This window comes from Elaeis guineensis, chromosome 4 (genome assembly GCF_000442705.2).
Source record: "Elaeis guineensis isolate ETL-2024a chromosome 4, EG11, whole genome shotgun sequence".
NCBI classification, from domain to species: domain Eukaryota; kingdom Viridiplantae; phylum Streptophyta; class Magnoliopsida; order Arecales; family Arecaceae; genus Elaeis; species Elaeis guineensis.
Window position 1 is genome coordinate 25,696,732 of NC_025996.2, and position 17,792 is coordinate 25,714,523.

At 36.1% G+C, this 17,792-nt stretch overlaps 1 protein-coding gene across 3 annotated transcripts in view; it reads right to left on the minus strand.

The window, feature by feature from the left end:
- Positions 1 to 10,643: 10,643 nt before the first annotated feature.
- LOC105043253 (serine/threonine-protein kinase ATG1a) overlaps positions 10,644 to 17,792 on the minus strand; it is a 41,102-nt gene continuing 33,953 nt past the window's right edge. For all 3 annotated transcript variants that reach the window (XM_019850285.3, XM_073255893.1, XM_010920727.4), the window contains 3 exons: positions 12,491 to 12,782; positions 12,322 to 12,392; positions 10,644 to 11,171 (listed from right to left, as the gene is read on the minus strand). In XM_019850285.3, coding sequence (XP_019705844.1) covers positions 10,962 to 11,171; positions 12,322 to 12,392; positions 12,491 to 12,782 — 573 coding nt within the window. In that variant the 3' untranslated portion in view covers positions 10,644 to 10,961. The remainder of the gene's footprint in view (positions 11,172 to 12,321; positions 12,393 to 12,490; positions 12,783 to 17,792) is intronic.

Genomic DNA, 17,792 nt, shown 5'->3' on the forward strand with positions numbered 1-17,792 from the left:
AGGAAGATATCTATATGGAGCAGCCTCTAAATTTTACATCCAGTGATAGTGATCATCAAGTCTGTAAGCTGTAAAAGTCCATCTATGGACTAAAACAGACTTCTCAAAGTTGAAATCTTCATTTCGATGATGCGATCAAATCATTTGATTTCATTAAAAATGAAGAAAAACTTTATGTTTATAAAAGGATTAGTGGGAGCGCGCTTGTCTTCTTCGTAGTGTACGTAGATGATATCTGTGATAACCCGGCCCACTGGGCCTAAAGCCACAAAGCCCACCCAGAAAAAAAAAAGGGAAGAAGACTCCTGATCGGAGTCTTCCCCTTCTCCGATTTCGATCAGGAATTGGAGTCCTAGGGCCATTAAAAGACCTTAGGACGAGCCCTATAAGAACCCCCCACCTCTCCTCTAAGAGAGGACACAATAGTCACCGACGATCACCGGAGTTCTTCTCCGATTTTCCCGATTGAAGCCGCGGCCCCTCGACTCGTGCTCGCCGTGATTTCACGCCGGTGGGGGTCATCGGAGGCCGTGGTAAGTCCTTCCTCCTCTTCCTCTCTTCTCTCCCTTCTTTCCCATGTCTGTGGACATGACCGCCGGCGACAGGAGCCGTCGGATTTCGTCGAAGAAGAAAGCCCTGTTCTTCTCTCCCTTTTTTTGATTTTTTTTATGGCACCGACGGTCACCGCCGACCGCCGGCTTTGGCCTCCGAGCACGGGAGGGTCGCCTCTTGCCGCCAGCCACCGTCGGGCGGGGAATGGCCGTGATCGGCCGATCAAAGGCATGGGGACCTCTAGGTCCCCTGTTTCGATCAAAGAAGGCCACGGGAATAAGAAAAGGAAAAAGAAAAGAAAAAAGAAAAAGAAAAATAAAAGAAAAAGAAAAAGAAAAGAAAAAGGAAAAAGAAAAAGAAAAGAAAAAGAAAAAGAAAAGAAAAAGGAAAAAGAAAAAGAAAAGAAAAAGAAAAAGAAAAGAAAAAGAAAAAAATAATAAAAAAAATACATGTGAGAGAAAGTTTCTCTCATCTCTCTCTTAAGTCTTTCTCTCTCTAAAATTAGACTTTCTCTCTCTACCTTCTCTCTATATTTTTTCTCTCTAAATTCTCTCTCTATTTTCTCTCTCTAAATTTTCTTTCTATTTTCTCTCTCTAGATATTTTATCTCTTTTTATAGATTGTGTCTCTCTAGGGTCATTCTCTCTCTCTGATTGTATCACAGATCCTAGGATAAACTTAAGATGAAAATATAATAATCTGAGACTGCTTCGAAATTCATGCAGTAGAATTGGATCTCGATCCGATCTTTATTCGAAATTGATAACATCAATCATGGTTAATCCATATTAAGTCACCCTGATATGACCTCTAATGATCTTAATCATGATTGCCACTTTTGAAGGATACGAAGATTTTCTCTCCACTTTCTCTCTCTACTTTCTCTCTCATGATTGATTTTCTCTCTCTAAGAAGGTCTATGAATCCTATACCAAATCATGCCTTCATCTTTTAGGGATTCATATTGACTCTAACAAGATGATCCAAAGTTATTTTGATATCCGTGCTGTATGTCAACCTCATTTGATCATATCAAGTATCTTCCAAATTCATTATTAATGAACTCTATTGATTGATCTTGATCTAATCTGTGCTTCATAATTTCTTGATCAAGTCACTTGAATCTGACCCTCAGATCAGAGATCCTGAATTATCCTGGTATCTGGATGGTCCGATACATCCGATCAACAGTCCTCTTTCCTTATAATTTAATCTTATTATATTTATGAAATAGAAATTGATGATGATTTGATATTTTAAATAGGATTAGCTGATTCTTCTAATGAAGTCTGAAGATCTAAGATGAATGAGGTAAGTAAATCTTATGCTCCTTATTTATTTTTAAATAATCATGTTTTTATGCAAAGAATTGCTATTGATGAAATCATAATTTTTCATAAAATAAGGATCGGCATATGTGATATGAAAAAGCATGTTTTATTATGAGCATTGATTTCATGAATATGTCTTATGAAAATAGCATGATTATGAAGCATGAATTTCATTATTTTTCTATCTATGTATATGTATGCTTTAAGAAAAAGATATAATGATTTTAAAGGTTCTCAGATGGCTATGAATGAATTCCTTCAGAAAGATCGACATCCGGAGCTAGCATCCACACGAAACATGGCCCTGCCAGTGGGTATAAAATTGGCACATAAATTAAGAACTCTGTCGATTAAGAAACATGGCTCTGTCACGGGTATAATAGTGACCTTAGCATGAATATCTGTGAGCAATGTTTTGAAACATGACATGAATACACGATGAAAATGATTTACGATTCATGATTGTGAAATATACATGATTTATGCATGCATGACGAGTTTATAACTTGTTTCGTTATATGCTCTATAAAATACTTTATTTTGTATTACCTATTATTTTCTAAATATTATATTATCATAAAAAACTTATGTTTGATCCGATAAGGAAGCGCAAGTTCTACTTACTGGGCTAGTGTAGCTCATATTCTTTTTGTTTTCTTTTGTTTGAACAGAGAAATAAAGTTAGGATCGGCAAAAAGAATCCAGGCTTAAAGATCTGCATAGCAAGCTTGAAAATTTGATAGCAGAAGTTTAGTTTATTTTATAATTATGAATTTATAATTATTTATGAATGTTAAGATTCGGGTTGGTACTTGCTTTTGGATTTAAATGCTCTGAACCAATATTGGTTCGATTATTTGATGAATAATAGAATTGAATCTTTTTATTTGATGGATTTTAGATGATTATGATGGATTGGCTTCGTGTTATCGTGGGCTCCATCTCTCAGTAGCATGGCCGTGTTATGTCCCGGATTTGGGGCGTGACATTTTATGGTATCAGAGCTTAGGTTATAATCACTGGGGATTATGATATAAATGATATAAATGATTAGGATATGATAGAATAATATCAGAGGTTAAGTTTAAGATCATTAAGATTATAAAGTGATATCAAAACTTTATGTATGATCAATAGGATGTGACTGAGTGGAGTATAATGGATAATATCAGAGCTTAAGATTATGATCATTAAAGATATGATAGAATGATATAAAGTTTAGATTATGATCACTAGAGAATATGACTTAAGTGGTATTTGAATTTAAGGTTATCATTATTCGGGATTGTGACTTTAGTGATATTTGAACTTGAAGTTAATATCATGAGGAACATGATAGATATATAAAAAAAAAGGATTCAATAATTTGATTTCGAATCAATAGGTATTATGATGAAATTTATGTATAAATGGCATATGATGTCTATAATAGAATTGACGAGTTATATCTTAGATTTTAATTAGCAAGGTTGACCTGAGTACGAGAAGTGTTGACCCTAGAATGAAGTGGGAGGTATGGATATATTATGTTAGGTATATTTGATGACATTAGAATGCTAAACCTATACGGATAAAGGACATGATAACTTTGCTGATTTTGATGTTAATTTCTTTGCAAAGAAAAGTTGGTTTGAAAGTTGTCTAAATGATTGTAAGATAAATCGAAGGTTAACTCAAATTAATTCTAGACATATTGGATTCTTGAGGAGTGGTGAAGCTTATGTAATAAGTTCAAACATAGAAGGTAGATGAAGATTTAATTTTGATGTGCTATGCCTAAGAGATAGTAATGGCAAGGAAACCTTAAATTTTATCCTAAATTGTATATGAAATCTGAAAGTTGGATCTATCTCTGATTGATTTAATATATAAAGATATCTTTTATTTTTGATAGACTTAGATAATTTGGTAAGTTGAGATCAGAGTGCGCAGCAAAAGTTGAGATCAGAGTGCGCAGCAAAAGCGTGATGGTCTGAATTGATTTGAAATATTAGTCCTTTAAATCAAAAGATATTATAAAATACGTTAGTTGTAAATAAGGAAGGATTTTACTGATAATAAAAAGGATGCTAGAGAAAAAAATCTATCTGATCAAGGAAAGACTCAAAGCAGTACATGATAGACAAAAGAGTTGGACAGATAGAAAAAGAAGAGAATTGAAATTTCACTTCGATGATCATATTTTTCTAAAAGCATCACCTACAAAAAGTGTCATGAAGTTTGGGAGACATGGAAAGCTGAGTCCGCAATATATTAGACCTTTTGAAATTTTGAGCCGAGTAGGAGATGCTGCTTACGAACTAGCTTTACCATCGATTTATTCTAAGTACACAATGTCTTTCATGTTTCACTACTAAAAAAAAAATTTGTACTTGATCCAAATAACGTGATAAAGTATGAGCCATTGCAAGTTCATGAAGACTTAACCTATGAAAAATTTTTCCTCCGAATTATTGATCAAAAAGAGCAAGTTCTAAGACGGCGCATCATTCCATATGTGAAGATTCATTGGAGTAATCATGAAGAGAGAGAGGCTACATGGGAGCTTGAAGATGATATGAAGACAAGATATCCACACTTATTTGAAAATGAAGGTATATTAAATTTCGAGGACGAAATTTTTTTTAGGGGGGTAGAATGTGATAACCCGGCCCACTGGGCCTAAAGCCACAAAGCCCATCCAGAAAAAAAAAATAGGAAAGAAGACTCCCGATCGGAGTCTTCCCCTTCCCCGGTTCCAATCAGGAATCGGAGTCTAGGGCCATTAAAAGACCCTAGGACGAGCCCTATAAGAACCCCCTCCTCTCCTCTAAGAGAGGACACAATAGTCACCGACGATCATCGAAGTTCTTTTTCAATTTTTTCGATTGAAGCCGTGGCCCCTCGACTCGTGCTCGCCGTGATTTTACGCCGGTGGAGGTCATCGGAGGTCGTGGTAAGTCCTTCCTCCTCTTCCTCTCTTCTCTCCCTTCTTTCCCATGCCTGTGGACATAACCGCCGGCGACAGGAGCCATCGGATTTCATCGGAGAAGAAAGCCCTGATCTTCTCTCCCTTTTTCTGATTTTTTTTATGGCACCGACGGTCACCGCCAACCGCCGGCTTCGGTCTCCGAGCACAGGAGGGTCGTCCCTTGCCGCTGGCCACCACCGGGCGGGGAATGGCCGTGATCGGCCGGTCAAAGGCACGGGGACCTCTAGGTCCCCTGTTTCGACCAAAGAAGGCCACGGGAACAAGAAAAAGAAAAAAAAAGAAAAAGGAAAAAGAAAAAGAAAAGAAAAAGAAAAAGAAAAGAAAAAAGAAAAAAAAATAATAAATATATGTGAGAGAAAGTTTCTCTCATCTCTCTTTCCTAAGTCTTTCTCTCTCTAGAATTGAACTTTCTCTCTCTACCTTCTCTATATTTTCTCTCTCTAAATTCTCTCTCTATTTTCTCTCTCTAGATTTTCTTCCTATTTTCTCTCTCTAGATATTTTATCTCTTTTTATGGATTGTGTCTCTCTAGGGTCATTCTCTCTCTCTGATTGTATCACAGACCCTAGAATAAACTTGAGATGAAAATATAATAATCTGAGACTGCTCCGAAATTCATGCAGTAGAATTGGATCCCGATCCGATCCTTATTCGAAATTGATAACATCAATCATGGTTAATCCATATTAAGTCGTCACCCTGATATGATCTCTGATGATCTTAATCATGATTGCCACTTTTGAAGGATACGAAGATTCTCTCTCCACTTTCTCTCTCTACTTTCTCTCTCATGATTGACTTTCTCTCTCTAAGAAGGTCTATGAATCCTGTACCAAGTCATGCCTTCATTTTTTAGGGGTTCATATTGACTCTAACAAGATGATCCAAAGTTATTTTGATATCCGTGCTGTATGTCAACCTCATTTGATCATATCAAGTATCTTTCAAATTCATTATTAATGAACTCTATTGATTGATCTTGATCTAATCTGTGCTTCACAATTTCTTGATCAAGTCATTTGAATCTGACCCTCAGATCAGAGATCCTGAATTATCCTGGTATCTGGATGGTCCAACACATCCGGTCAACAGTTCTCTTTCCTTATAATTTAATCTTATTATATTCATAGAATAGAAATTGACGATGATTTGATATTTTAAATAGGATTAGCTGATTCTTCTAATGAAGTCTGAAGATCTAAGATGAATGAGGTAAGTAGATCTTATGCTCCTTATTTATTTTTAAATGATCATATTTTTATGCAAAGAATTGCTATTGATGAAATCATAATTTTTCATAAAATAAGGATCGACATATGTGATATGAAAAAGCGTGTTTTATTATGAGCATTGATTTCATGAATATGTCTTATGAAAATAGCATGATTATGAAGTATGAATTTCATTATTTTTCCATCTATGTATATGTATGCTTTAAGAAAAAGATATAATGATTTCAAAGGCTCTCAGATGGCTATGAAGAATCCCTTCGGGAAGGTCGACATCCGGAGCTAGCATCTACACGAAACATGGTCCTGCCAGCGGGTATAAAGTTGCACATGAATTAAGAACTCTGTCGATTAAGAAACATGGCCCTGTCATGGGTATAAAGTGACCTTAGTACGAATATCTGTGAGCAATGTTTTGAAACATGACATGAATACATGATGAAAATGATTTACGATTCATGATTGTGAAATATACATGATTTATGCATGCATGATGAGTTTATAACTTATTTCATTATATGCTCTATAAAATACTTTATTTTGTATTACCTGTTATTTTCTAAATATTGCATTATCATGAAAAACTTATATTTGATCTGATAAAGAAGCGCAAGTTCTACTTACTGGGCTAGTGTAGCTCATATTCTTTTTGTTTTCTTTTGTTTGAACAGAGGAATAAGGTTAGGATCGGCAAAAGGAATCCAAGCTTGAAGATCTGCATAGCAAGCTTGAAAATTTGATAGCAGAAGTTTAGTTTATTTTATAATTATGAATTTATAATTATTTATGAATGTTGAGATTCGAGTTGGTACTTGCTTTTGGATTTAGATGCTCTGAACCAATATTGGTTCGATTATTTGATGAATAATGGAATTGAATCTTTTTATTTGATGAATTTTAGATGATTATGATGGATTGGCTTCGTGTTCTCGTGGGCTCCATCCCTCGGTAGCATGGCCGTGTTATGTCCTAGATTTGGGACATGACAATATCCTTCTCATTGAGAATGATATTCCCATATTGATCTCGATCAAAGCTTGATTGTCTAAGAAATTCTCCATGAAAGACTTAGAAGAAGCTTTCTATATTCTTGGGATAAAGATCTATATAGATAGATCTAAAATGATGCTTGGCCTGCACAAAAGCTGTACATAGAGAAAATGCTGAAGCAGTTCCGCATAAAAAACTCCAAAAGAGGTTTGCTACCCCTTAAGTATAGTATTCGGCTCTTCAAAATGATGTGTCCGACCACCTCTAAGGAGATCGAGTGCATGAGAAGGATCTCTTATGTTTCGATGATAGGGAGCCTCATATACGCCACACTATGTATTTGATCTGATATTATCCTTGCTGTGAGTATCACGAGCAGGTATTAGTCGAATCCACATAATGACCATTAGATAGCTGTGAAGAACATCCTTAAGTACTTATGAAAGACTAAAGATTTGATCTTGATCTTTGAAGGAGCACCTGAATTGCAGATTGAGGGTTATACAGATTTGGACTTCATGTTGGATCCCGATGATAGAAAGTCTATATTGAGGTATGTGTTCATTTGTAATGATGGTGCAGTCAGCTGACAGTATTCCAAAAGGAGCATCATTGCAGATTCGACCATAGAGGCTGAGTATGTCACTACTTTGGATGCTGTAAAAGAAGATTTTTAGTTCAAAAAATTTGCCATGGAACTTGGTACAATGACATCAGATGCCAAATCACTGTATTGCGACAACAATAAAACCATAGCACTTACTAAGAAGTCCTGGTCTCATCAGAAATCAAAGCACATTAAACGATGGTTCCATATTATATGCGACTATCTCAAGAAATAATATGTCAAGGTATGAAGAGTAGACTCCACGGATAATATGGCAGATCCATTGACACATTGTTCATTCCATGACACAAATTATACTTAAACTATTAATTTAATCAATAAAGGATAAGTTTTCTTTTTTCATTCAAGTGTTATGTGATCTTGAATCATTCTTGAAATTGATGTTACAATATATATTCTCAAGTGTTGAGAATTAAAGTCATGTATGATCAATTCCTAAATTACTTCCGATCATGGGATAGTCATGGAGATGGTAATCGATCCAAATAGACTAGTGTACGATTCGCTTCCTTCGAGGTATATAAGTCTCTAGTCTACGGTATAGAGACACTAAACGGCAAGTGCAGATAGTTGTTAGAGAATAACTAGTACTGAGCGTGATCATATGAAAGATCAAATGAATTTTTATCCAATAATCAATGATCATCTCGATGCTGTAGTTATGTGACTAATTCTTTGACCTGCGATGTCACAGTTACAGTAAGACTACTGTAGTTTGACTACACATAAGCATTGACTCAATCATGAGTTTTTGTAGTGGATGTTGGCTTCAGTTACTTGAGTTGTGTGAATAAAGTGTACATCTAGATGGAATCTATCGATCTTGATAGAGAAAAGTAGTCCTATGAGATTTGAAAAGCCGAGTCTACAAGTCTATGGCTGTGATTAATGAAAAAAAATTTATTTGAAATCACTATTCGACTTGAGCTAATCGGATCTATCATATGACTGATGATAAGATTTGACGATTTATCTATGACCTATCATCTAGTCAGGACTCACGATAGAGGGACTATATCATACATTAACCACACCTAGAGGTTCTATTTTGATTCTACTGGATTATCACTACATATTACCAGATATCACTGGTGAATTGTGAGAGCTCAATAAGATTATTTTAGATCAATGATCCTTGTCGAATTAGAGTGATACTGATTCAATCCACTGAAAGAGATTTCAGTGATATCTAAAAAAAGATCATGGTATGTCTCACTACCAAACAGAATTGAACCTATGGGGTCACACATAAAAAGAGATGGCCTTGAATAGTTATAATTGAACTTATGAAGCACCAATTTATATGAATTTAAAAAAATTCTATTAGATTCATATTAATCTTGCTAGCATCTGGATAAACCCAATTTCTCTTAGAGTTGGTTTGCTTATGTGATAAGTTTTTAGCCAATTTCTATACTTGATTTGAACTTAATTGAATTTGATTCAATGACCTCCAATGGTTGAATGCTTAATTTACGGCTTGAATTAAATCAAGAAAGAATTTCTTGATTTTATTCATCTTGATTTGATCAAAAATTTTTGAAGTAAATTTATGAAACCATATGGACTGATTTGAGAATCTTTAATTGAATCCCATATGATGGGATGCCTGGATGTGGGCATGGATAAATTATAGATGGCACCCCATTTACTTAATCCAAGTATATTATGACTAAGACTTCAAATATGATTAAGAGGAAGAATCCTAATTTGATTAGAATATCTTTATGATGTCTATTTAAAAGACCCTAATCTTACCTCTCATTATCTCCCATCCCTTGCCGCCACCTATTACTATGCCCGCGCCTCCTCTTCTCTCTCTAGCCCATGCCCTCTCTCTCTCTAGACATCCCTCTTAGAGCTAGAAGAGAGGTGGGCGGCATCCCTCCTTGGTGTCAAAAGATTGGCGTCAAGTTGGTGCTAGTTTCATCCTCTTCCTCTCAAATTGATGGGAGTTAATTACAACCACTTCTTGTTTGTTGTTATTCTTGATTAGTTGAGGAATCAAAAAAAATTCTTGACTTTTTCAAAAATCAAAAAAAAAAATATCAAAAAAAATTGCTTAATCAAACCTATTCAAGCCTTTGGTTCAAACAATCAGAATCCAACAGAAAACAATTAAAATCGATTTATAGATACCTGTAGAGGTAGGATGCTTGTGTTACTGATTTAGAGCTTGATCATCCTCAGATCCACGGATTGAATTGGATTCAACTCCAGTTACAAATTTGAAGCAAAAAAAAAATGATTCAGACATGTGAATTAATTACAGATTTTTCTTTATCCATTCTAAAATCAGTTTATATTAATTTTAGCATATGAATTAGATCCATAAGTACTTTCATACGATGAATACATACTTAGATTAAAAATATTTTAATTTAATTTTTTTATTATATTTTAAATTTAAAAAATTTTGAAATCCATATATACTGATATCTCTAGAAAATCTAACTACAGGATAAATATTGTACATCTTTTTTTTTTTATAACAATAAGTGGTCTTGCCAAATGTTCACGATCCTTCAGTAAGATTTGTCAGACTTTTAAACTATAACAGATACGTAACTTCAGAGGCAGAAATCAGCACAAAACAACTGATAAAGCAAGTAATGATGGAAGCTTTGAACATTGGGAATGTGTCAAGAGCAACACCATCTGAAATTACAAGGGAACATACCAAGAGTAACACCTTTCAGAGGGCTCTATCATGCATAGACACGCCATTCAGGACCAGAAACATAAATTCACCATGCCTGTGTTGAGATAACACAATCTGATAGTGCCGAAGCCTGCTTGAATTGCCTTTGAGAAGAGCAGAAAAAACTGATTCAACTCATGTTAGTAATCAGATCCAAACATGATATGAACCAGAAACCGGAATGAACATCTAAATAGCACCCACCAGTAGAAACTTTACCAGACCAAGTGTTCAACAATAATAATAAACTAAATTTCAACTTGATATTGATGGCGACTTATCTGTACAGTTTCTAGTTTTTTTGCACAACCTATCAAGATAAAGACAGATTATGTACATTCATTTCCATATGAGCAGCTTTGTAACCAAAATTTGACGGACCTCCACTACCCATGAATGAGCTTTGTCACCTCTAAAAGAAGACCTGATTAGAATACGAATGTCTGACAAACAATGACAGGCTTTGTGATTAGAGATGATCCAAGATGATGGGTTTCCTCAGTAAGTAATACCATGGGCAGTCACTTGAGTCGTAATCATTGGAAGATTCATTAGTTTGTCAGTGAGTTCTTTCTGCCACACGAGGCATGTTTATATGACTTCTCAAATTGATGACGTATCTGTGGATCCGTTGCTGATCAGGAGGAGAGAGTGAAAATGGTGGATTTAATGGTAGTGATATTGCTTCCACCATAATAAACGTAAGCAACGTGATTGCTCTTGAGTATGATGCAACTGCTCTCCTCCAGTCTCTCATAACTTCATCCACCTGAGAATAAAGTACATTAAACTAGTAAATAGTGATGGTGAGAAGATAGAATTAACAGGTATAAATGGCAAAACCTTTTTATCTACTGTACAACTGGGAGTCAGAGCAAGAAGGAAAAACAAGAAGATAAAAATGTATCAAGATGAATCTCAGTTTTTTTTTTTTTTTGAGTAGGCCTGAGGTTGCAATTTCCTAGATTTAGTTGGCCAACCAGCCAAGGTCTACAAACAGACAAGGATGTTAAACTACATTGGAAAAGGGGCGAGGTCATGCCACTATAGTCTCAAACATTCCTGTCAAGATGTTACAACATTGTTTGCTCAAAAGCCAGAGTCTGCCCCATGAGTCCATCCACATCATACCTGATCTAGAATCTGGCTCTCGGACCAGCACATGCTTCCCACCTCTAGGCCTCTTTAGACAGGTCTAGAAATTGCATTTCATGATGTTCTTATGACTATTTTGTGAGTGGGTGAGATAGAACCTCCATTAACTTCATAGTTCTTTTCAAAATAATATAGTAAGAATGAGAAGTATTTAATAATGAGAATCGATATACTAAAACTAAAGATCAGGTGTCCTATGAGTTAGTCAACCAAGAAAGCAAATTTCAAAGTCTGACAATGGATTTTTCAGAAGTATCACAGTGGGAAGTAATCAAATTGACAACCTGATTACATTCCAAAGCAGGTGGCACAATTTCATTATAACCAGAGCAATCTATTTATGTTTTTTTAAAATATGTGGCAGATATTCCTGTTTGTTATAGCAGGCTTCCTATAATCATAAGTTACCATTCAATCATGTAAATTTCACGTAAAGGCATTTGAAGCAAACGAATTTGTGATATCTAAACCACTCAGATATTGATTATTGTTTAGGAAGTTTAAATTAGTAACATAATCACTTAAACCTTATGCAAGAAAAAGATGACAAAACAATATGGGAAACTTCTCAGATAGCTGCTTGTTCGAGACTGATCCTACATCATGGCCGACAAGCAAAAGACTATTGGTGAAATGAAAACAAGGAGTCATTTGTAGTATAACACTCCAGTACTCATGAAATCCTTTAATATATCAGCTGGCTTTGCATTTCAATGTTGCTAATAAATATGATTAAACAGTAAAGGAAGAAAGTGATTACTTACAGCACCACTTTTTCCAGCTGCTAAAGCTGTTTGAAATATAATCTCCATCGGATCTGGCATCTCCACATCACCTGAAACACATGGTGGTTCTTAAAATGAAAATCTGTAAATTGAAATTGTTTAATACACTAATGAATGGCGGTAATATCATAAACATTGGCTAAACCACCTATGTCCCGCAAACTATTAGAAATCTTTTCAGCTCGATCACATGCAACAACAAACCCCTTCTGTGCCCAAGAGCAAACAGATGATGGCTTCATGAAATCCACTCCCTCTGCTATGTTCAGAGACATGATCTCTTTTTGATAGGATGGATTCTCATTAGCAGAAGAAGTATTCAGAACATCTGCCTCAGCTGTGGAGGCCATCCATGAACTACATATGTGTAGGACTTCCTTCCATACAGCTAAAGTTACAAGTTCAAGTGAAAATGATTCCAGATGCAATCCTGCATGAAGCTGTAACCATCACAGAAGTCATCATCAGATACATTTTTTTTTAAAGCAGACATTCATTTCCAGGTTATGCTAGTGAATAGGAAAGAACTGTATCCATATAGTAGAATGTCCAGTTTTCTATTTTATATGACAGGTTTGCCGGATGAAGTGTGTGTGTCCGGACTAAGATAGCTTGTTAAAAATCCTACTGCCATGCTGTGCCATGACTGCAAAGGTGGCACTAAAGGGAACTTAAAAACCGGTGAGCACTGTGTTTAAAAAATTTATGAGCACTCATTATCATTAAGAAAGAACAGTGACCCATACATATAACCATCAATCCTCATTGTAACTACTTGGGATTAGCTCTGAGTCCTCATTCACCAAGAATTCCAATTTAGGGCTCCCTCTAATACTGTTTCAAGCTTTTCCTTATCTTTTCTCACAACTTCCATCCATGCTACCTTAGCTCCTCTCCTCCTCCGGCTGCATGTTTTCCAAGGATTACTAATTTTTACGAAAAAAAATAGAGCAAAAAGGAAACACAACTATCTTTGTCGAAGTATAGGTCCACCTGATCTTGCTAAAGTGAGATAGTTATGACCCATCTTTAAGGACTTTTTCAGCAATAAAACCTCTGGCTTCCCAGGGTTGGCATGTGGTAGCTGGTACTGGGTACCTTCTTCATAGCTAGATAGTTTCACAATACCCTTCCTTAACTACTTAGATGGGCTGGGAATGTGCATTCTTCTATAGGACCCAACATCTATATCAAACCTCAAGTCATCACCATCCATCTGGTCTGCAATGCCAACTCACTTGCATCTGCTATCTCGACCATTACAGAACCAGCATTATATGACTCACAGCTTTTCTTCTTTCTTATGGGTTTTGCTTTTATGCTTATTTGGGTTTCACTGGTTGCACATACTTATGCAAGTGCCCAATGTTGCCCTACATTTTCACTGACACATTATGTTCATTTATTCCAACCTTTGACTCCATGTTCACCCTTCATTCATGTATATCGTCCCTCTGCATCCACGACCATCCCAAATAGTTGGAATGTAATTTAACACGCTTATGTAAGATGCCAATGCTGCCAATTTATCTAGCCTTCTCATTTGGCTTTCTAACTCCTAATTCACAACTTTGTTTCCCTTACCACCCCTTCACTCTTCATAATGACTCTGTTATTTTACCATGCCTGAGCCAAGCATTGTGCATCAGATTGTCTCCCTCACCAACCATCAACAATTTCTATTAATTGCATATCAACTTTTGGCACCACTCGTTCTGTGGACCTACCTTATAATTTTAGGATGCCTACATTGAAAGTTGCCCTCTCATCATGCTTGGTGTCTATTTGCAGCCTGTCTGTATCAGAATTAGCATCCAAGAGGATTCCCTTGCTATGCGAATTCCATACAGACCAGCCACCTTCATTGACATGCTTGGTGTGGGGAGCATGTTTCAGTCATCATCATCTACATGTAGACTTTTGGCATTAGTTGTTTGCCATCATCTTCATAAGCCAAGATGATCTGTTGTTTGATAATTCCCAACCACCTCATCCCACAGCCAAGCAATCTTACTGGTTTTTTTTTTTTTTTTTATTTTACCAATGTCACCATTTCATTACAGGCTTCTAGCTGTTACTGCTGCAACCTGAGGCTTGCTACATGTTTTGCATTCATTTGCTACAATACCTATCTAGCTTTCTTCATCACCACATAGTTACTTTTTGGTCAGTAATTTGACTTCACTCTTTAATGCCATCCCAACTCATAGAGAGATTGCACGTTATTTGTCTCTTTCATCAACATTAGTTTATTATTGTGATTATGACCGATGTTCACTATCCCATATGAAATCCCGTACCGGTACCATCCTATTACAATATCAATACACAGTTCAGTATGGTATAGCTTGGCGTACCGAGCATCGATATAGTATGCCTGATACTGTATCGACCAATACAGCAAACCTTGCTTATGACCATCTCTTCATGCTTATGCTTCATCATCTTGGCTTATCCTGGGACTCACAACTAGGCTGCTCTATAGCTAGATTCATCTGTCGTGGTTGTACTTTGTTGTTTTACTCCTTCCTGTCAGTGGATAAATTGTTCATCTATGGTTGGCTTTGAATCTCTTGCAACAAACTGTTGGTGTATAAACATATCGTTGGAAGATGAGTGAATATCATAATGAGTTGTCAAGATTATAACTACTATGGTAAGTATGACCTCAAGGATTCCAAAGTCAAATATCATAGCTATTATGGTTAGAATATCTTGGCTATTATGGTCATAAATATCATAGCTATTATAGTAATGATTATTATAGATTCCAAAATCAAATTTACCCTATTGTTAGACATAATTGTTTAGCTTCCATATGTGTGTGGATACAATTGTAAAGCTACCATAGTAGCTATTCCATTTTAATCTATTTAAAGAATTGTATTCATGAAATTGATTATGAAAAATAAAAATATTATCTTTTACGGCTCTTTTTTCACAAAAATATTATCTTTTACGACTCTTTTTCTACATAGTATCAGAGCCGACCAACTCTAGCCGTGCTCCACCATAGCCGCCGGCCACTCTAAAAAATGCCCAACCACCGTCAGCCAGGGCTAGAACATCACCAGCCGCTGCCGATCAGGGTTAGAAAATCCTCTGCTGCCACCGTTCAGACCTGCTATAGGTCTTGCCACCACCGAAAATCCCTAAAAGAGGTTCCTTTGCTACCGGCCAGCCACTGTCCAGCCTCTATTGATTCCTATTTTGCTACTGATCATCTTCGATCTATTTTTTTTGTTACAATCAGATCTTGGTTCAGCAATATTTTTTGATTTAAGATGGTGAAGACAGCGATGACAGGATCAATCGGAGACAAAGGAGACTCCTCATCCGGAGCCACAATAGAGAGTAATACTGTCACCGGCACACCTCCCGGGATAGATTATTCCGCTGGATCTACTCTTCCACTTATCATTCATACAAAACTGAATAGTACAAATTACTTGGAATGATCGCAATCGATCAAGTTGGCCATGAAAAGTCGAGCAAAGTTTGGATATCTGATGGGCAGTGTCAAAGAGCCCACTGAAACTGATCCCAATTTTCAGACTTAGACGATGGAGAACGCAGTGGTTATGGCATGACTCTTCAATTCCATGGAGCCGGCCATTACAAAGACCTATCTATTTCTATCCACAGCAAAAAAAATCTGGGATGCTGTTAAGGAGACATTCTGATCGAAAAAATTATTCTCAAATCTTCGAGTTGAAGTCCAAGCTACGGCAATCGACATAGAGAGATCGAGATGTTACCACCTATTATAATGAGATTGTAACACCGTGGTAGGAGTTGAACCTATATCACACAGTTGAATTAAAGGATCCCAAGGAATATACAAGGCACAAAAAAGGTGAAGATGCTGATAGGATGTGTATGTTCTTGGCTAGTGTGAATCAAGAATTTGATGAGGCAATGGAAAGAATCTTGAGTGGGAAGCCACTGCCCTCTATTAGGGAAGTGTTCTCTGAGATCGAACTAGAAGAGAGCCGGAAGAAGGTTATACTTCATTCATCCTCGTCTCTTGTTACTCTTGGAGTTGAAAGTTCAGCCCTTGCAACCCAAAAATCAAAGGCGGAAGGAGAAAAGAAAAAGCGGCCATGATGTAATCATTGTAGGAAGCCGGGGCATACTCGGGAGACTTACTGGCACCTTTACGACAAGCCTCCTAACTAGAAGAAGAAGCTCAATGGGAGAGCTCTTCAAACAACCACAAATAATACTCAAGAGCAATCAGTCGAATCTGACTCGACCAACTTCACGAAAGAACAACTGGAGCAACTATATTGGTTGTTTAAATCTTCATAATTTTCCATCACTTTTTGTTCTCTAGCCCACCAAGATAACTCTATTGAGTCATTCAATACCTCCCTTGATTTTCAGAATCCTTGGATTATTGACTCTGAGGCAACAGATTATATGACTAGTTGCTCTCAATTGTTTTCATCTTATAGTCCCTGTGCAGGCAATAAAAAAAAATCAAGATTGCTGATGGATCTTTTTTGACAATTGTCGGAAAGGGTTCGATCATAGTCTCACCTACACTGACCCTCCATAATGTCCTTCATGTTCCCAAATTATCCTGTAATTTATTGTCTATCAGTAAACTTACCTATGATCTGAATTGTCGTGCTAATTTTCACCATTCTTACTTGTGAATTTCAAGATCTGGCAACAGAGAGGACGATTAGTATTGCTAGAGAAAAAGGACTATTTCCTTGAAGATGGATCACAATCTGGTAGACTTGTTTGGGGTATCTATTTAGAGTCTGTTTCTTTTTCTATTGATCATGAAATAATGTTGTGACACTATAGATTAAGCTATCTGAGTTTTCACTATTTAAAATATTTGTATCCAAATTTATTTTTGAATAAAGATCCATCTTCATTTAAATGTGAAATTTGCACATTGGCAAAATTACATAGGACTATTTTTCCCTCACAACCATATAGACCAACACAACCTTTTTCATTAGTTCACGGTGACGTGTGGGAACCCTCAAGGATTCTTATAGTTTCAGAAAAAAAATGGTGTCTTTCATTGATGACCATACTAGAATTAGTTGGGTGTACCTATAAAAGAAAAAAATCTGAAATTGCTAAAATTTTTACTCTATGGTTCATACCTAATTTAACAAAAAAAAAATTCAGAGTGACAATGGCAGAAAATTTTTTAATTCAACTTTAGGATAATTTTTCTTGAAAAAGGATATTGTTCATCAAAATTCTTATACTAATACCCCGCAACAAAATAAGATTATAGAAAAAAAAATAGACACCTTTTGAAAATTGCTAGAACCCTTCTTTTTGCAACTAATGTTCCTAACTATCTTTGGGGTAAAGAAATTCTTACAGCCACGCATCTCATTAATCGCATGCCCTCAAAGATTTTGAATTTTAAAACTCCCTTGCATGTTTTCACAAAAGTTTTTTCTAATGCTCGAATG